This window comes from Rousettus aegyptiacus, unplaced genomic scaffold, assembly GCF_014176215.1.
Source record: "Rousettus aegyptiacus isolate mRouAeg1 unplaced genomic scaffold, mRouAeg1.p scaffold_m13_p_7, whole genome shotgun sequence".
Lineage (NCBI taxonomy): Eukaryota > Metazoa > Chordata > Mammalia > Chiroptera > Pteropodidae > Rousettus > Rousettus aegyptiacus.
Window position 1 is genome coordinate 97,432,837 of NW_023416310.1, and position 21,208 is coordinate 97,454,044.

The 21,208-nt window shown below is 48.9% G+C and overlaps 1 protein-coding gene across 10 annotated transcripts in view; it reads left to right on the forward strand.

Annotated features, from left to right (window-relative positions):
• Nucleotides 1–21,208, forward strand: part of NRG2 (neuregulin 2) — a 162,112-nt gene that overhangs the window by 113,698 nt on the left and 27,206 nt on the right. For all 10 annotated transcript variants that reach the window (XM_016166341.2, XM_016166345.2, XM_016166344.2 and 7 more), the window contains 2 exons: nucleotides 15,222–15,393; nucleotides 20,366–20,484. In XM_016166341.2, coding sequence (XP_016021827.2) covers nucleotides 15,222–15,393; nucleotides 20,366–20,484 — 291 coding nt within the window. The remainder of the gene's footprint in view (nucleotides 1–15,221; nucleotides 15,394–20,365; nucleotides 20,485–21,208) is intronic.

The following is a 21,208-nucleotide window of genomic DNA, read 5'->3' on the forward strand; positions in this document are numbered from 1 at the left end:
ATCAGCGTTCTCTGGACAATACCGCCCGCCCATTTTGCTGGATCTCTGTTCCTCTCACTGGGATTCCACAACATTAAAATGTCTTCGAAAAGGCACGGGGCTGGGAGTTGGGAGGTTTCGGTTGTGGTTGAAAATTTGACCAAATGTCTTTCCTTTAATGAATTTCTGTGTAAAAACAGAAGGGGGGTAACAAGGTAACCTCTGAGGTCTCTTGATTGGGAAGAGCCTAGGAACCAACAATACCTTCAGCCTAGTAGACAGAGGACGTAAGAGAATTTAAAGGCCAGGGCTGTGTTTTCTTCCTTAGTAAGGAAGCCTCTTTGTCCATTTCTGTTGGGCGAGTATGTCCACGAGCCCCCCCCCCCCCCCAAGGAAAGGGACACTGAGCAGTATGTGGGTCAGCTTATACTGGGTCAATGTGGCGTGGGATGACCTCCCAATCTGAGACCTGAAGGAATTCAGATGCCTATTTTCAGGATCAAAATTCATAGGTTTGGCTTAGTCAGCCACCCCTCTTTTCCCCCGCTCCTCATACACATCCTACTGTGGGCACTTGGCAGGCTGGCTAGGTAAAGGCACCCCCCAATGTCAAAGTTGCAGGAGCTGAGCTGGTAGCAAGCCACTTGGTGGGCTTCATCAGGTGGGAATCAATAGTGCCAGGGAAATGAGCAGCCTGCTGTCAAGGGTAGAGTACGCACTGGGGCACAGGTGGGACAGGCTACAAGTAGGAGATTCCACAGGCCTCTCAATGATTTCTTCCAGCACCTTCTACCTGAATGAGAAAGTCCTTCTTCATGTCTAATTATAATCTTTCTTTATGCGTTTTCTTTTCTGCTTCCTTTTGTTTTCTGCTTCCCTGGGCAGCCAGCTCTTCCCAAAAGCCTTTTTTTTCAGGGAGCTGACAGGTGAGCAGATACCAAGTAGACGCAAGGCCTGGGCTAGAGGGATTTTGGAGACCTGTGAAGTTCTGAAGTGGGGAGGGAATAGGGAAGTGTCATGATCTGATAAGATATAGGAGAAAGCATTATGTCAGTGAGAAGCAACAGTATAAAATCCCTGTATGTAAGTAGGGGGATGGGATTTCAAACCTGGTACTATGGATGCTGAAGCCAACAGTGGCCTACAGAGCTGGAGGCATCTCTCACAGCTCCCCTCCAGCCCCCTGAGGCTTCAGGGTCCTCTCATTGCATGCTCAGAGCACCCCAGCCAGGGAGAACATGGACTGGGCACCTGGAGACGGGTCTTAGCCAGGGCAGGACCACATGTGGGAGGTGCAGACATGTGAGAATGTGAGAGCAAATTATCCACTAAAATCTTCAGCTTAGATGGGAGAGGGAATCTAGAATGTGGGAGGGAGAGAGGAAGGAGAGAGAAGGTGACATTGGTGAATTGGCTTCCCCATCTCCTCCTCTCCACATACCCCAGGACAGCGTGAGGAAATGGGCTTTTCCTCTGCCTCAGCACAGGGTGCTGGGTGGGGCCGAACTGCAGGTGCATACTCTGCTCCATGACTCAGAGTTCACCTGACGCCCTGTATCCCTACCTGGGTCTGGGTTCCCCCCTATCCTCCACTTTCCCTTATCTCAGGAGATTTGAGGGGAGGTGGCTGGCATAGCCTTGCCAGCCTTGACAGCAGTGTTAAGAGTAGGTCATAACCCCACTCATATAGGGTCCACTCCTGCTCTGCTCCTGTGTGACCTTGACACTGACCTCCCTCTCTGGGTCTCTGGAAATACACTCTGCTCTCAACTCTCACCTTCTCCATGCCAAGCAGAGAGGCTCAGTGAGGCCTCAGGCCCAGTGTCTCTGGGAATTCTGAGAGGAGGAGAGCTATGAGATTAGGGTTTGGGGTGTGTGTGGGAGGGGCGGGGGAGCTGGTCTCAAAGAAAGTGACAACCCCTGAAGGTGTCTGTGTTGTTTTAAAGAATAACTTTGAAATTGGATTCCAAGTTACTGGCCTTTTTTGTGTGCCCCTCCCCCCTCCAAGACTAGTCAGTGTTTGATGGGAAAGTCCCCTTTGTTGGAGCTCCCCTATGAATTGGGAAGCTGTAGCCACCTCAGGAGGGCAGGAGGCAGGCTTCGTCTTCACTGGGGTGTTCTGGAATATGAAGGTGGATTACCATCACTAGTTTAGAGCTCTAGACACATCTCATTTGAATAGGCACAGAAAATCCTTATGAGGTCTTCCTCATCTCCTGTCTCTGGTAAAAGTAGTGCCCAGACTTCCAGGACAAACTCCCAGTCTTCAGGCTGTCCGGGGCCAGGCCAGAGGTGGTGATATGCCCATGTGCATGTGGCTGAGCCACATCTGTCGGTTGCTTTTGGCAGCCTCCACCTCTGGCCTTGGCCCCTGGCTGACCCTGCTGAGCCAGGCACCTGAAGCAATCCCCCTGCCACTCCAGGGCTCAGCCTGTGGCTCACACTCTGCTCAGGCTCCCTGGCACCTCAGGGTTCATTAGGAACAGTAACAACAAGCAGAGAGTAACTTTGTACTTCCCAGCAGTCTTTCATCCTGAGAGCTCAAAGCACTTTACAGACCAGGACTCATTGGTCCTCAGCCCAGATCCTGGGCACTCAGTAAGGGGGTGGGGGAGGACAAGGGGACAGAGAGCTCTATCTAGTCTTTCAGATTGGCACAGCAGTGAGGCTAGTATAGGGCAGTGAATCACCTGGGGTAAGGGAATAGAATGGCCAGTAGGTCTGAGATAGTAAAATTGGACTAAGTGCTTTGGGCTGCAAACAGAGGGAATAGTCTCCCTTACCAGTATAATCTGAGCCCCTCCTCCCCCCAGGCTGTATGAGCTCTGTGAGCTGCTGGTGGAAGAAGAAACTTCTTGGGAAGCAGAGGCCCTTAGACTCAGATATTGGCAGGAATCCCCAAGTGATTCCTGTTACTGCCCTTTGCCCTTAGTGCCAGAAGGTTCAGGGACAAATCAGAGCAGCCCTGACCTTAGGGCAGTGCCAGTAAGGATTATATGGGGGGAAAGGTACCACCCCAGCATGGGCAGGCCCCAACCCTGGCTTCAGTGGGCTTCCTGGAGGGGCTGCCCATGCCTGGTCAGCCCCACTCACCTTTCTAGGCCTTCTCTCACTCTCTGACCCACAAAGCTGACCTGAGGGACAGTTGGCATAAAGAAGAGAGGAGATGGGTTTTTTTTTTAAACACTGGCAAAGCTTTGCCAAAACTTGAGACCTGGGACCCATCAGAACCGTGATTCCATTGTTTTCCCACTATTTCTGAGCCCATATCCACCATATATAACTTAGCAGAGGTGAGTGGCAGCATATCCTTCCTGTTAACCTCTAGCCCAGCCCTGGTATAACCATCCATTTAGCAAAATTTCCAGGTTCTGGCCACATCGTAACTATACAAACTGCGTGTGCTTTTGCTCATCTTTGTGTACTCCATTCTGCAAGCATTGAGCTCTTATTGTGTGAATAAATCATAGGTGCTACCCTCAGGATCTGAGGCAGATCCTCATACAAATACCTATGACTAGAATCAAGGGTAAGGCCAGAGATATGGGCCACGTATGGTGAGGAGAGGAATGGTTTGTTCTGGGAGGGTGTAGGGAGAGCTTCACAGAGGAAGTGACGTTTGAGCTGAGCCTGCATGGTGAGTAGGAATTCACCAGAGCAAGAAAGGGCCTTCCAAGGAGTAGGAATATGGCCATGCCTACTTGCATGGGCAAGTGGGACAGGGAGGGAGGGAGCTATCACTTACTGAGTACTTATTACGTGTCAGTACTGATTTTATAAAGTACAGGTATTATTTTATCGTCTCCACTTTACAGATGAGAAAACCGAGGCAGGAAGAGGCCATGACTTGCCTGTGAGCCAGCCATGAGTTAGTGGCAGGATAGGATCTTAGCTCAAGTCTGCCCCCTGCCCTGCCTCACCATGCACAGTCTACCTGGCTCTGGGCTCTTCCATAGTCTGTGCCCCAGAGGCAGAGGACGCTCTGTCTTCTTGTTGGAGCAGCTCCTCCCATCACATGAACTGGTCAGATATTTCCTTTCTGGCTGGGGTTTAGGGGTTACAAAGATGAGCACTTGCATCCCTGCCTTTACAAGGAGCTTGCAGTGTGACTGTGGCTATAAGGTGCAAATAGAGCCATAGAGAACTGACACAGGAGGACGGCCTTGAGGCTGCACCAACAGGCAGTTCCTGGGGCGACTGAGGTTACTGTGATCAAGAGGCGTAGCCAGAACCATCCTGGGGCTCCAGAGAGCCCGGCTAGATCTAGCACCAATCTGGGTAGTTTTCTGGTCCTGTGGACAGACCTAATTGCAGTTGCCAGGCTGACCCTGACAAGGGCTGATCCAGAATGGATAGGAGAGACTCATTCCCGTCAGAGTAATCTGGGAGGCTTTCTGGAGGAGGTGGGCTGAAGTGGGTCTGGAGAATGGAAGGAGATCTAAAGGGCTGGACATTCAGGCTGAGGAAACCTCTTGAGCAGAAGTGGGGAACAGGGCATTTGGGAAATAAAGTGCAATCCTGAAGATACGCTGCCCGTGGTGTATAAGAGGGAGAGACCAATGGGGCGAAACAGTGGGTTTTCTGAATGTCAGGCTGGTAAGTTTAGATTTACCTAAAACAGACTTTTCTCTAACTTCTGGTATAGTCAGGCATGGCTGGATCTGAGCTCATGGTTCAATCCCTTCACTATACAGATAGGGAAACCGAGGCCCAGAGAGAGTTCACACACCAATAAGGTGAAGGGTTTGGCAACCACTGGGAAAGAATGAGAGCAACAGCTTCTGGAGGCACTGCCCCTCACCCAACCACTGCAGCCTTGTCTCCCACCTCCCACGTGGCCACCCAGTCAGATGGGATTTCTCTTAGTTTCTTGAGTGCACTGTGGTCTCGCACCACCATCCTCTGAATCTTTTTCCTTTTGCCTAGAGCACTGTTTCCCTTCACTTGGCCAACTCTTGTCACCCTTCAGGCCCAGCATAGGCTTCGCTTCCTCACAGAGCCCTCGCTGTCCCCAAGGTGAGGCAGGAGGGTAAGGTGTATCCTCTGTGCTTTCCCCGAGTGTCTCCCCCCATCACAGTACCCATGCCACTGTATGGGCAAGACCCCACTCAGCTAGAACCTCCATCGAGATCATGTCAACTTGACCCTCAGTGCCTGATCTGTGCTGAGTACATGATGCATGCTTGAGCAAAAAATGAAGGACACTCTCAAGCTCTTTCATCATTGTACATGGAGACCTTGCTGACCTCTCTGCTGTTTGAGGAGAGGGGTCTCACGGGAAGAGGCTGCCTTGGCCAAGCTTCCTGCCTTTGACCACTGGCTCCTCAGCGGTTGGGCACCTAATGGGCTGAGCAAGGGTAGTCCTTCAGTGAGACCCTGACTTTATCGCCTCCTCTGCTATCCTGGGCAGATGCCTACTTGGGCAGAGAAAGAGGGGGAGAGCTGAGTTGGGAGGAGCATTGGGTGGAAAAGGGCCCTGGAATTAGCTGCCAAGAGGCCTCACCCTCCCCTGAGTGTTTGCAGCAGTCTCGATCTAGGCCACTGTGAGGCACACATCAGTCACAGTCCAGCCTTACATCATTAATTCATTTGTTCAGCCAGTGATCAGTGAGTACCTAGTTAGTGCCAGATGCCAGGAATATAGCAATGCTCTCAGCCCCAAGGTCCCCACAGTCTAAAAAACCTGGTTAGCTCTGAGATAGGAAGCCCCAAATAGGGCAGGAGAAACACTCAGGAAGTCTGTGTGAGGCAGAGATTGCTTCTGGCTGCGTGAGTTATAGGAAGGTGGCATCTGAGGAGATCATGAGGGATTTAGTATTAACAAGAGCTGCCAGTTATTGAGTTCTCTCTGTTTCAGGTACTGTGCTATAAGTTCTTGACATACATCACCCCCATTTAATTCTCTCCACAATCCTAAGTGGGTGAGATTGTCCCTGTTTTACAGACAAGGAACTAAAGGCTCATAGAGGTTATACAAGATATCAGACAGAGCCAGAGTGCAAACGGAGACCACTTTGAGGCATGTCTGACACTCTCGACCGTGCCTTTGTGTGGGGAATGGCATGAGAGTGAAGGGGCATTGAGGGAGGCAGAATACAGGCATGTTTGGGGAACAGCCAGTGGTTTTGGTCTGCCTAGAATATATGTCCTGAAGGGAAGTGGCCGGGCGAAACCAGAGAGGTATGTATGGGAAGGGGGCCTGTTCACTGACCCAGTAAGCTTGCCCCAGGGGCCCTGGCTGCCAGCCAAGGAAGGCAGGTGGCCTTTATTCTACAGACATCATGGAGCCAAGGAAGATTCCTGAATGGCCAGAGGCACATAGAAGTGACTCTGCCCCTTATCCACTGCTAGTGTAGTGGTACTAGGGGTAGGTGGCGCAATAGAGCCAGAACCAGGGCCTGGCAGACAAAGACGGGCTAAGAGGGTAAAAGGCTTGGTGGAAGGTTAATGATCTTGATCTTTGCGGGGAGTCAAGAGAGAGTTGTCACAGATGACAAGGTGACTGAAAGAGGGAACCCAGGAACAATATAGGGAGAGAAGACAGGGGAAACTAGTTTCTCTCATGTTATATTTGAGCCAGTGACTGAATATCCAGGCAGTCATACGTTTTGGGGTGAATTCTTTCCAGCTCCCTCTCTCACTAGCTGGGACAAACAGGACCATATCTCAGCCCTCTCAAACCCCAGAGTGCGTAGGCCAGGACTCTCTATCCCTGTAGATGGACTTGCAGGGAAGAAATCGGACCCTCTAGCAGCCTGAGGCCCCCTGTACACATTAGGGTATCTGCACATGGGCCTTATCCTTACCTGTATCAGTCCAGCTAAGAACTTTCCCCTGATCCAACATGTCTTTGAATTCTTGTATTTTTATTTTATCTTAAAAATTCACATGAACTTGACATTGTACTCCATCATACATCTGTTTGCTTTAATACAAAGTTGCTGCTTTGCCTTACTAATGAATTTGGCAGATCCTTCAGAAAGAGGCTTGCTTTGTATCCCAGTTTGAGAAGCCATTCTTGCCCAGTGTATAAGCTGCCTCCCTTTCCCCTGCATTTCCCATGACCCAGAGCTTCACAAACAACTTTCTCCAGCCAGGCTGAAGAGGTGGGAAGTACAAGCCCATCCTAAAGAGGACAGGGACTCTGGGATCCCCTCCTCCTAATCCTCCAGCAAGGGGCAACCTAGTAGTTTAAAAGCAGTCCCTCTCCACAGAGGGTTCTCTGGGCCAGGGCTCAAGACTTAGTCCTAGCCCAGCTTTCCCCAGTGGGGAGATTAAAGAGAGTTTGTGCAAATGGTAATGGCCTTCCAGGATTGTCATCTCTGCTTTGTCCCTACCTCAACCCCCAGCTGCCAAAGAGATGATAATGGTTAGAAGCCTTTCATTCTTCCATAGAGAGCTTTCTCTTACTCTAGTCCTCTGAAATAGATAGAGCATAGTTTATAGATGAGTCAGCTGAGGCCCAGAGAGGCTAAACCACTTACCTAAGGGCAGACAGCTGGAAAATCAGGACACTGGGACAAAGACCTGAACTGCTCTGTCCTCAGCTGCTACTCTTTCCTCTGTTAAGCAGTACCTCCTCTGTGTCTTGCCTGTGCCATCTCTAGATGTCTCTGGCCTGTGACACAAGTACAGGTAAAACCCAGGGAAACTGTGTGTCTGTGCTGAGTACCCCTATGCCACTCCAGCAGGGGACACCTCTGCAAACCCAACGACATAGTCTCCCCTGACATAGGTAGCATACCCTAGGTCCTCATCTCTGCTGCCTCATCATGTCCCCATGTCTCAGCCCCAGTGAGAAACTTCAGCGTGTGGCTGCCAGACTCCTGGAGCTGGGCATCTCTGCCCTGGCAGGACACCAAGGAGGCCAGCGTTTCGATCAGGATGCCTGGCTCCTGGCAAAGGGGGCTAAGGGGGCCAAAGCGTTGACCCTGCTGGTCAGGCCAGGCCTTGTTATGCCCTGCACTCACACTGTATGGTTGGGTGTCAGTTGATGAGTGCTTTTGGATGGGCAGGCAAAGCTTTAAGGCAGGAGTCATTTCTATTGGCCTTGGAGTTGCCGAGTTTTGTCTCCCCCTCCTTCCTCCCGTGTCCTTCTTTACTTGTCCTCCTGGAACAGCTTAGCTTCCCCTTCTAGCTCCCATCCCAAGCCAGCCTTGGCCCCTCTTCTCTACCTCATAGCTGAGGAGCAAGGCACCTGGCCTGCTGAGATGAAAGCCCATCAGGTTTGAACTGGCTTTCACTGGTGCAGCAGGGAAAGTGGCCCTCTGAGAGACTCTGCCCCGTGCCAGTCTCAGTGGAGCCCAAACAAGAGGCAGAACCTGACCTGAGCACAGGGGCCATGTTGTCTTATTCAGCATCCTACCCACCTCTGATCCCTGGGAGGTTACCTGGTTTATCATAGGACTGTAGGAGGTGGATATTTGTTGGAAGGGTATGAAAAGAGGGCAAGGCAAGCCCAGGCACCAGGCTGGGCCTGGTTGGCTAAGGAAATGTGGCTCAGGGGCCATCCCCTTTGTGAGGCCTGGCCCATGAGTATCAAATGGTTCTTCTGCAGGCCACGGGAGGATACCTGACTGCCTGTTTCACAGAGCAGGCCCTCTGTGCCCACTTAAATCAGCTGTGTTTAGTTGTTGTTATTGTTTTTTTCCTTTCTCATTTGAACTTGGAGTCTGTAATTAACCTCCAATAGGTCACAGTCACTTTGTGGATGGGAGAGGGGTGGGGAGGGGGCCGCCCGCAGCCTAGTAGCATCAGGACAGTGGGAAACTTTGATGATAAGCAGGCTGGCCACATTGTCTCCAGGTGTTGTCCTGCAAAGGGGACTGCTCAGCCTTAGTCATGAGATCAGGATCATTAACCCTTTTAAGAGTTTGATGCCCCTACCCCCTGGCAAGATGGAGGCCAGGCCAGGTCCTCCCTGGCTGGGCTGCCTGGCGATGTTCTAGGCGTCTGTCTTGCTCTCAGATCTCTGCGGGCTCCACACCCACCGCCCACAGCCAAGAGGAATGAGGTCAAGCTGCTGGCAGTAGTGGTATCTCCTGGCCTCAGGGCCGGGATGTGAGAAAAAAAGCAGCCTTGGTTGTTCTTGCTGCTGTTGTTATCTTCAGCGAGGTACCTTCCGGGGATTCCCTGTCAAACAGATACAGGCCAGATGCCATGGCTTGGCATGAGATGATGAAGAAACAGAAGCCACCAGTCACCCGATGGCCCAGCTCATAGCAACTGAGATGTGTCTTAAGATTTTAGGGGACTCATCCTCAAGGGAATTATTTTTATGGAGACCTGGGTCCTCCTTGAGAGATCTTCCTCTTGTTGTTACAAAGCTGACAAAGGAGATCTCCCCATACTCTAACACCTGCACACCACACCCCCATGCCAGAGAGCCCCAGTCCTGCTGCGTAGATGTGCACTGTTCTAGGAGAAAGGGAGCTGGACAAAGTGAGCTCTTAAGGAGTTTGGGAGCTCAGCAGAGAGGGCTTGGTCTGAGGAAAAGACGTTAGGGGAGGCGAAGGGAGACCTGCCCAACACTGAAGGGCCATCAGCTTGCCCCCCGCCCCTGCACCGGTGGGAAAGGAGCAGCCACAGGGATACAGGGTGCCAGTGAAAGTCATAGAAGCAGGGTGTGGGAATTCCCACCCCTTTCTTGAGTGCACAGATCTTCCTCATGCTTTTCTGCCTGATGCCTTTCACCCGTCACTCTCCTGTGTGCTGGGCCTTTGAGAGTCTCCTCTGTGTGGGGAAATATGCACAGACCCTCAGGACTGTGATTTCTCCCTTTGGCTGCAAAGTTGAATTTATAGAGAAGTTTATTGCAGTATTGTTAATATTAGCAAAACATGAGAGACACCCTAATAAATTCATCTGAACAATGGAATATTGTGTAGCCATTAAGATGATTTAGATCTGTATTTCTAGATTTGAAGAAATGTTTGTACAATATAGTGACTAAAAAAAGTAGGATATAAAACATTTTACAGAGAAAAGTCTTACAGGGGATATTTGAAAATGTTGACAATGGTTTTCTCTCTGGCGGTAATTGAATAGACTTAAATGTGTTTTTCTTTTTCCTTGTATTGTGTAATTTTTCTACAACAAAAAATGTATTTCTTATGAAACAAAACAATAACAGAGGGGAACAAACAGAGGAGTGGCTGCTCCATATACTGCTAGTCTCGGACAAATCACAGACCCTGACACACAGTAGGCACTCAGTAAATGCATGTCAACTGACTTGGGGGTGGGGGTTCAGCACTTGACTGACAGATCCCAACCATCCCACGAAGGCTGTTTCTCTGTTTAGTTCAGCTTTCACCTCAAGACACCATGGGGACAAAATACAGTGGTTTCCATGCTAGCATTCCATTCTGGGCCCTGGGCCATAATAGAGACTCAGATAATACTGGACCCAGCTCAGAGAGGGAGCCCAGGCAGAGGCTAGAGCTGGCCCAGTTGTGTCCGAGACCCCATAAACAGTATCTCCAGTTCCTCAAAGGCCTGCTTTGTGAATAACCTCTTAGCCTAGATGTCCCCAAGAGCTGGTATTGGATCCAATAGCTGGAAGCCACAGAGGGGGAAGCAATGGTGGCTTAGGATAAGACTGAGCTTAAAATGCAAAGGGAAATCAAGTCATCTCCTGACTCGTAAGCTCTGATGCCTTCCCATCACAACTGCAAAACAAATCCAGGGCCATCTTGGAGGGTTGTCCATGCTACTCACCACAGAGCTCTGGGCCCAGGAGTGAGGGCATCAAGGTCCTCTGGGAGTTGTTCAAGGTGCCACCTGGTGGGTGTTATTCTCTTTCCTATCACCTTAGCTGATGACCCTCCCCCCAGGTGACTTGCTTAAAGCCAAAATCATAGCCTGTTCTCAGGGTCATATTCTCTTTCAAAATGCACATCTTTGGCTTTAAAAGAACTGTGAACTAAGATTTCCTTGAGCAGGGACCAGGACTAGATGTTGCTAGAGCAAGAGACATGGTTTTTAGTACAGCAGTCCTCCCTTATCTGTGGGAGATACATGCTAAGACCCCCAGTCAATGCCCGAAACCCCAGATAGTACTGAACCCTATATATACTGTTTTTTCCTGTGCATACCTATGATAAAATTTAATTTATAAATTAGGCACAGTAAGAGATTAACAATAATAACTAATAATAAAATAGAACAGCTATAATATACTGTAATAAAAGTATGTGAATGGCTTTGGGGCCTTTATTAAGTAGAATAAGGATTACATGAACACAAGCACAGTCACTGATAGCCAAGGCAGCTACTAAGTGACCAGCGAGCAGGGAGCATATACGGCGTGGATGTGCTGGACAGAGGGGTAACTCACATGCCAAACAGGACGGACAGCACAAGGTTTCATCACACTACTCAGAACAGCACACAATTTGAAACTTAGGAATTGTTTATTTCTGGAATTTTCCATGTAATATTTTCAAACTATGGGTAACTGAAATCTCAGAAAGCAAAACTGTGGATAAGGGGGGACTCTTGTATCTCAGTTGGTCCTTGTGAGGAACTGTTAAGAGGTCTAAAAAAAGACTCCTTGTGAAGAACATAGCATGATTCAAATGTATGGTTTAATTAATTAATTAATTAATTTGTTATGCTGACATTGGTTAATGAAAATATATGGTTATTTTTATTTTGTCATCCTTTAGACCAGTGCTGTGTACTAGGTATATAATGTGATCTATCTATATATATATAATTTTAAAATTTATAGGAGGTACATAAAAAGTTACAAAATGGGGTTGGGCATGGGCAGAACAAATCCAGACTTCTTGTCCTCGCTCACGTAGCCACATACCAGGCTCCCCTCATTTCACCCCTGCCTTCCAGAATCTTCCAGCCACATGGGCTTCTTTTCTCCAGGCTCTCTAAGAGCAAGCCCCTTATCTGTCTGGTTCACTACTATATGCTCAGGGCCCATAACAATGTCTGGCATATAGTAGGTTGAGTGAGTGAATGAATGAATGAATGAATGAGGAACATGTGAATTAGATGGGATTGTTCTGAAGTGAATGGACTATCAAGACCCCTGAACAAGGAGATGAAGGAAGGTAGTGATTTAAGTAAGGGAGAATGATGCCGAGGCTTCAGTCTTATTTAGAATAATGAAGTTCCAGAAAGTTCCAACAGATTGATAGGTTGATATACATAAAACCTCTGGCTATTCAAAAAGAAAAAACTGTTAAAAATAGATGAAGCAAGTAACTAGGGAAGAAATGTAGCAAAAAATTAATAGTCTTAATATTTATAAAGAACTCTTACAGATCAATAAGCCGAGCACCCAATAGAAAAACAGAGTACAGACAAGAACAGACAATTCAAAAAGAAAAAAATACAACGAGGCAATACACTTATAAAAAGTGGTCAGCCTCACCAGGAATCAAATAAATGCAAATTAAAACAACAGAGACATTATCTTTGCCTGGCTAATTAGCGAAGATTACATGTGATAATACCTCATGTTAGTGAGGGTGTGGAAAAAACAGGCACTGTCATTCACTGGTGGGAGTGCAGATTGAGGCAACCTTTCCAGAAGGTAATTTGGCAGCAGGTAAAGCTGAGGAAGATTGCAAACCCTTTTGACGCAGCAATTCCACTTTTAGGAAGATTGCCTTAGGAAATAATTGCAGATAATAATAACAATAATAACTAACTTTTATTAAATGCTCTGTGTGTGCCAGGCTTTACATGCATTAACTCATATAATCCTCAAAGCCATCTTCCCAGGAGACAGGAGCTACTATCACCTGTCTTTTACAGATGAGGAAACTGAGGCTCAAAAGGATTAAGTAAATGACCCGAGGACACAAAGCTAACAAGTAGCAAAGCCTGGATTTGAACCCAGACAATCTGAGTCAAGAGTCACACTGCCTGTACAGCAGTGTACACTGGGTATGTGCATTGGATATGTAATGTATACACTGGATGAAACTGCAAGGATCCTCCTCTGGGCTTGTTTATGATAGGGAGGGGAGGCAGAAAAAAAAACATAAATTGTGATATACCCATACAGAAATATTATGCAACCATGAAAAATGATGCTATAGAAAAAAAAAAGATCTCTGTAAGGATATAAAATATAAAATTGGTTGCCTCCTAGAAAGGCAACCAACCATGTGGCTGTGGTCAGAAACTAAAGGAAGACTTGTTTTTTTAAGTCCCACACCCTTTTTCACTTCTTAAATTTGAATCATGTGAATATATTACCTATTAAAATAAGTATAGATCTATAAATACATTGCTTTGAAATACTACTCAGCATTCCAAGAAAAAAAGGTTTCAAGACCCTTACTTGGAGAATCATACTGAAGTCAATGAAGACACTTCTTTAACTGTGTTTACCTATATGTTCCATAAACTAATTTGCTCATGAAATTCTTTTCTCAAGTACTATCTATTATTATCTCTCTGGATATTCGTGTCCTATAGAATTCAGTTTGGGAAATGTTATTATTAATATTTAATGCCCAGGTGAAAGGCTTATATTGTTTCATTAAATGAAAGAAACATGTTACTGACAGTGATTCCTTTTTTATTTCCAGTTTTTATTTTATTTATTTTTATTTTTTATTTTTTAAATTTTTATTGAAGAAATTATTTTAATTAATTTTGAAAAATTTTTTTCCTCATCTACTTCAATGATTCCATTTTGTTTAAAAGTGTGTGTGTGTGTTTTATTTCTGAGTACTAGGATAATGGATGATTTTGTTTTACCCATTTGTATTTTTAAGTTTTCTAAAATGAACAAAATCACTTTATGAGCATTGTTTTGTAGTCTATGTCATACATTTTTAAGGCTTTGGGAGCCTTTTTATGATTCCTTCGTCCCTGCACCCCACTCCCATCTACTCCCTACTTACAAGCAGCAGCTCAGGTTATGTTCAATGAGGTACCCTTATCTATATCCAGGCCCTCTCACCTGCCTTTATCTGGAGCTAGCTCAGGTGTGTTGCTCTGAGTTGTTGAGGAAAGGACTGATGGCCTAGATGGGGCCAATCAGTACCCAGATAATTCCCTGGCCCTAGTACACCCTCTCTTCTGCTGTTAGAAGGATAAAAACAAGGGTCTCCATTCCTCAAAGGAAGACAAGACTACAAAAGCAGACACTAGCCTGATGCATTGCAAATCCAGGTGTCTGGGCTTTAGTCCCAGCTCTGTGGCTGCCTGGCTATGTGACCTTGGTAAAGTTTCACTGAGACTCATCTTCATCATCTATGTCAGTAACGACTCTTGCTCAGGAACCAATGAGAGCATGCATGAAGTCTTTGCATGTTCTGTAAAGCACTCCTCCAAAGGAAATTATTATGTACCCCAGCAAGGAACTTGGGCTTGCCCTCACCTTCCTGAGGACAGAGTACTTTTTCTTTCCTTTTCTTATTCTTTTTTTTTTTTTTTTAAGGTTGTTGGAGCTAGGGGATAAAGAATGGGAGACCCAGGCATGTGGATATAGAATGGTGTTTAAGAAAAATGGGAGAAGCCTCTCAGTTTGACATTTGCAGCCCTACATCCGTGGCTGGGCTTGTGTACACCATTGTAGCCCCATGCCTTGTACCCCACACAGTCATTCCACTTCATTCATTCAAGTCAGCCCACCCCACCAGACCACATGTGATTCTCCCAAGCCACAGCCATGGCTCTGCCTGGCCCACACCCTCCCTTCTCCTCCTAGCCTCACCCCTTAGCTCTTAGCTGAGTTTTCTCCTCCCCCAGCCCTGGTTGGGGTTGCTCCACTGGACTTCAGCATTCCCAGGTCTCCATGAACCATGTTGTGATGTTAATGCCAGGGCAGGTGCTATAACTGTCATCTTGGTCCACCTTTGTCCTCTGGGCCCAGCATAGGCCTGGGGGGCTGAGACAGGAGTTATAGGTCATTAGCACTGAAGTCAAGGAGCTTCAGTTCCCCGTCTATAAATGGGTTTAATCATTGCAGCGAACTCATAGGGTTATTTTCATTAATCAATGCATATAAAGCTCCTTGTACCATTCCAGGTATGAAGGAAACTCTCCACAGGTAATAACCACCACATTGACATCATTGCAGACCCTTTGTGAATGCTCATGGAATTAAACTAGGAAATGACACCAGGAGGGGTGGCTCCCCAAGCTCACCCCTGCACCTCTCTAGGCCCAACCCAAGGACAGTGGCCCCTCCTCCACTGCTCATGCTCGATACTGTCCCCCGCCCACCACCATGCTTACCTCTCTGCCTTATACCCCTACAGCCACCAAGCCCAAGCTGAAGAAGATGAAGAGTCAGACAGGACAAGTTGGAGAGAAGCAATCGCTGAAGTGCGAGGCCCTGGCCGGTAACCCCCAGCCATCCTACCGCTGGTTTAAGGATGGCAAGGAGCTCAACCGCAGCCGAGACATTCGCATCAAGTATGGCAATGGAAGGTGAGCAACAGCCTTCCCTCCCTCCTGGCATCTCCCTTCCTGATAAGGTGGAGCCTCAGCTGGAAGAACCCTGTGCCATGCCCCAGATCACCTGCGGATCGGGTTCTGGTCCCCCTGCCTTGCCACGCCTAATTTTTTCTTGCAGTTCTGGTCCTTTCTGGTTATGTTGACTCACCGTCTTCAGACTATAGATGCTTAATTCATGTCTCTGGATGGTCGAAAGCAATTTGATTGTCAAAGTCAACTTTAGGTGTGGAAGTCTCCTTTTGTCCCTAAAACTTCTCGAAGGATCTGCCATAGTGTCTGAAAGCCCGCCATTTTGGCAATCTTTGGTGAAAGAATCTGCAGAATGCATTTGGGAGGTGATGCATGATAATAGGCTGGTTTCTCAGCTCAGCTTACTATACTGGGCAGAGATCTAGGTAATGGGAAAAGACACATGGCCTTGACTTGTGTCGGAGGCACCTTTCTCCCTGCCCTGCAAGTTTATTATCTGTTCACCCAGATTTAGCCTCTTTTCCTCCACTGCCCCATTCTCGGTCATCCCCACCTTTTCTGGGCCACAGGCCCCTTTGTGAATTCATAACATAACATCAGCTGCGTGCCAGGTGCTCCGCCAGAGGCTGGAGATAACACCAGGGATTGGAATTGACATGGTCCCAGCCTTCACAGAGTTGCTAGTCTAGCTACTAGTGTATAATCTGGTAAAGGCCTTAACCCTTTCTTTAGAAAGAAATGTATCTCGTCTACCCAGTTTTGCTTACAATTCTGGAAGTCTACAGTCACTGACTCCCGTGACTCTGACAGAGGACGATGATCTCTCTAACATGGGCACATATCCGATCTTCCATTCGTTTACTTGACAGATCTTGAGAGCCTGCTGTTTGCCAGGTACAGCCCAGGCCTTGGGGCCCTTCCGACTCCTCTTTCTGGCCTCTAAGTCACTGCCCCACTTTTCCCCAACACCTCAAGTGCTCCTCATTCTTGCTGTTTCCTTTAATGACCCTGGACGTGGGCCCAGGCTGTTCCCTATGCTGGCAGCTGCCCCGTACACACACACACCGTCCCTAGGAAAGTTCTCCAAGGCCCAGCTTACAGGTCATATCCTCCACACCTTCCTGAGCCCTCCAGGCAGCTCTTGTCATCTCCTGTCGTGGTGCCTTAGACACAGTTCCATTGCTTTGTTGAGGGGGGTGGGTGGAGGGTGGCTGTCTCTCTAGCATGAAAGAGCCTCAGAGTCTACACACACACACACACACACACACACACACACACACACCCCTCCACTTTACAGTCTGGCAGAGGAGATCAACATCCAGTGTTGACTTAATGAGAATTTTGCAGGATCAGCTCTCCTCTCTTGGGTACAGGGTGACACTAAGACTAGGCGAGTCATTCTTTAGGTTGACCTCAACTTTGAGCAATTCAGTGTCCTGGTAAAGCCTCAGTTTTATCTGACAAGCAGTTCACTCAGTCCAGAAACAGGGCCTGGTCAGCTCTTTTCCTTCTAGATGTCAGGGACCCCTAAGACCCTAAGTGTGCCCCTATCTCCTTCTTATCAGAGCCCTGACCTATCTGCCACCTTTTTGAAACTTCCTTGCTCCATTCATCCTGCCCCTGGGCTCGCAGCAGTAAGTGGATGGGGCGGAGGAGTAGGCCATAGGGAATTTCTGATTCCCCTGTTGTGACTCAGAGAGAGCTGCCAGCTCCACACGCACTTCACCTTGTGTGGGAGCCAAGGGCAGGGGCAGGGATCTCCTTCCTGGCAGCATCCTCTTTCCTTCTGCCCAACTGCAGCTTGCCCTCTGGCCCTCCTAGAACGTCTTCTGCCCAGGCTACACTCAGTCTTGACATCGCTCTTGGCCTGCAGAGACCCCCTCCCCGGAGGGTGTCGTCTGTCTCAGGGACTGCTACAGGAGGTGTCTCACCCAAACCTTCTTATGCCGGGAGAAAACTGGCCCCCCAAGCCCTGGGCGCAGGGCCCTCCCCTGCAGAACCGCGTGTTCCCTTATTTATGAGGGGCAGGCTGGAACAGGCCCCTCAGGCAGGCAGAGGGAGGTAGACACTGAGGAAAATGTGTGGACGGGTAGAGGACGTGGCCGCCCAGATCCCGTCTCTGCCAGCAAAAAGCTGGCTGAGGAAGGAGGGGAGGGACGTCTATCACAGGGGCAGACCTGGGTCAGCACAGAGAGGGGCTGCCAGGCCTGCCAGGAGGTAGGAGAGAGTCCTGAATCCTGGGGGCTAGCGAGAAGAAGAGAGTGTAGTGTGTGTCATCCCCAACCCCTCTGGTCCTTCAGAGCCATAGGGATCCGTAGAGCCCCACCCTTCAGCTCTGACCCCAGGGCCTCTTGTGCAACTCTAGGGCCCACCTCCCTGGAACTGGCAAGATCATCACACAGCTGGTACATGCAGGGGTCATTGTTCTGTCCCCTTGCCTCTTTCTGGTTCCTCAAAGGGGAGGGGCTCTCCCTGAGCCCTGTGCCTCCTTTCCCCAGGTCTCACACTTTCGTGTGGGAAGCCCCTCCTTCAAGGTAGCTTTCATCCCTCTGGATATGTATGAACCTAGCTCTGCCTTACCCTGCTACATGTGATGTCATATAAGGGAAGATTCTTTGAATTCAGCTGTGAGTGACAAGGAGATTCTGACTGTGTATCCCCTCTACCTTGAACCTGTGACCCTCAAGTGACCCCCGCCCCCTTTCTGCTTGTTTAGTGTCAAGAAAGAGCCCGTGGCCAGGAAGCAAGAGAAGCCTAGTCCTGGGGAAGCTGGGCTTTGTGGCATCTAATTAGGCTAGAGCCAGGAAAGAGATGCTCTCTCAGCCAGAGGGGCCTCTAAGGCTCTGTTTAATGAAGGGAACAAACTTGAACTGACAGAAGAGGGTTGTAGACAGACATCAGGCCAAGGAGACACTGACTGGCTTGAGCCAGGAAGGATAGGGAGGAGTCAGGCAGCTGTCACCATAGCATCAGTAAGGACCCCATCACAGCAACAGGGCCTAATGACAAGACAACTTCATGGACCCTTGTTTGGGGGATTTGGAGTGAGTAGGTCTGGGAAGAGGCCCATTCCTAGAAACAGAGTAGGGGGCAGCCCAGGAGACAGGTGCTCAAAGCACAGCCCCAGTAGAGATGTGGCTCCGTTTGTCATCCCCTCCACACCTGTCCCAGCCTCTCTGCTCACCTCACCTGTCTTCCTTTCCTCATCGGTTCCCTGACTCTAGCCTACACGCCTGGGCTCAGAGCAGCAAAAGCCGCGCTCCCCTACCCACTGTCCTGCCATCCCTCCAACCTACTAAGCATATTCTGGGAATCTGGTGTTTAATTTGAGAACAAAAAAAAAAAAAGAGGAGATGACATCATGGAAAGAAATTTTCATGCTACTTATTTCTCCCTGGGGGCCAGACGGGGATCCCCAGCTTTATCTGGGGCTCTGACCAGGCAGGTCCTAGAGAACACTGAGGCAGAGTGAGCAGTGGGAGGTGTGGCCAGACCCTTCAGAGCCCAGGCACCCTGGGGCAGGTACAGAGAGACTAGGACAGAAGGAGAGATTTGGCAGGGTCTTCGGCAAAGAGTAGAACCAGGGCCAGGTCCCCTGGAGTCCACATAGCACTGGAGCCTCTGCCCAGGCCTGGCCACACGGCTCTTGGTGTGCAGGGATCTGGGAGCAGAGCCCTCTATAGAGGGGGCTAGCCCCAATGTCAGGGTCCAGGAGACAGTCCATGAGCTGCCGAGGAGCCTACGTCCTCACCAACTTCAGTGCCTTGTTCACCTCTGCCTTTGCTTTGCCAGTCAGTACCTTTGGACAAGTTCAAAAGCCCCTCTAGAACTCAGTTTTCCCATCTGTACTGTTCTGTCCATCTCCAGATTAGCTATGAAGGTCAGGTCAGGCCACTAGAATAGGATCTTTTAGTTCCCTGAGGTAAGCAAGCTCCCAGCACTCAGAAGGCACTCAGTAAACATTTATTGAATGTGAATGAATGAAAGCCCCTTGGAGACACCACAGAGGGCTCATGTGAAGTCGGGGAGAGCCACAGATTGGGACTGGAAAACTGGGCACAGGTGCCATGGGAATCCATTAGAACAGGCCCTCCCCAGGTACCTTGCATACCTAGAATGACAGGTTGCCACTTTTTTTTTTTTTTCTTTAGAAATGTGGAATCTTTTACGTAGTTCTCACACATTGGTTATGAAAGTTTCCAGCAAAAACGAAGCCTGTTGTGTCAGGGAGTGCAGAGGGGGAAGGCGGGATGTAAGGCCATCTACCTGAGCAACAGTATGCACCTTAGATGTTGAAGCTAATAGCGTATTAAAAATCACGAAATATGTAAAATAAAAGGATTTTCATATACATCTTAATTTAAAATAATTAATGTATCAAATCCCTGTTTCAGACTTTAACCTAAATACCAAAACTTAAGAGTCCAGACTAGTTACAGTTACCATGGTGCTTCCCCACATGTAACACACAAACTATTAAAAATAATTTTAAGACCTTCATATTATTAAATCTAAATTTGTGAGGTATTTCCACAGAAATCTTCCAAATAAACTTCTAAGGGAAGGCTAAGTAGCTGGTGAGCCACTGGCTGACCTGGTGGGAGTGTGGGGGAAAACACCAGGACTGGGGGAGGGGGCTGAAAGAAGAGGAGGGAGGTGGCCATGTGACTTCCTAAGGGACCCCCAGAAAAATAGCTGCAAATAAGGCCCAGCCCTGGAAAAGTAGATGTGGGGATTCATAGATTTAGAACATATGTGTAGCCACTAGCCCCACCCTGTGTTCTCTCGAGTGCCCAGGTCTCCCTCCAGCTCCAGGCACTCAGTGTTCCACCCAGACCCCAGACTCTACTTCCCATCCACCCTGCACAGCCACTGCCGCTTATGGGAGACGTGACCGCTGGGTGACTGCTGGGGAGCCCCAGCTAGCCTGGGCCCTGGCTCACACCTCTCCCCCTCTTATTCCCTCCCTAACCAGAAAGAACTCACGACTGCAGTTCAACAAGGTGAAGATGGAGGATGCTGGGGAGTATGTCTGCGAGGCCGAGAACATCCTGGGGAAGGACTCGGTCAAAGGCCGGCTCCACGTCAACAGCGGTAGGTGGTCCCCCAACAAAGGGAGGGGTGCTACAGGGGTTCAGTGGGGTGGGCTAGTCCCCCCACAACCCTCAGGAGGCCAGCACATGATCCATCTTGCACTTGACTCCCCTCCCTCCTGCTGCTGCCATATCAAGCCCCGAGATCTGAGCCGATTCAGAGAAATGCAGTCGAAGCATAAATGTTTAGCTTTGTTATCTGGGCCTGGAAGAGCCGCCAGCTCTCATTTTAAATACCCTAAAAACTAAATATTTTGAAATCAAGAGGTGGGGGTGGGGGAAGGATATTTTTAGAAGGTAATTATGGGAGGCTAGGCTGCCAGGAGCTGGGCTCCAGGGAGAGGCAGGCCCAGGATATGTGTGCGAGCTGCCTGCCTGTTGCCTGTCGCTTTGCTGGGCACCCACGTGCAGGCAGCCGTCCTCACAGCGCCAAGGTAGGAGGCTTGTGTGTCTTTGGCCCCAGGGACAGCTTCTGTCCAGTGATGACAGGCCTCTTCCCACATGTCATCCTCTCTCTTGAAAACTTATAAGGTCAGAAGCTCAAGTCACCCTTAATTGTTCCCTCTCTGCAGTGGCAGGTCCAGCTTGAGCGTGGAGGCTGCCTCCTGCTGGGCTGTGCCCTCTGGCCCTGGTCATTTCCCTTGACTGGGGAGGCACCAGGACTGCCCGTCCCTGGCACAGGCCACAGACTGAGCATACCATTTGGCTCTCTGGTTATTTGGGTT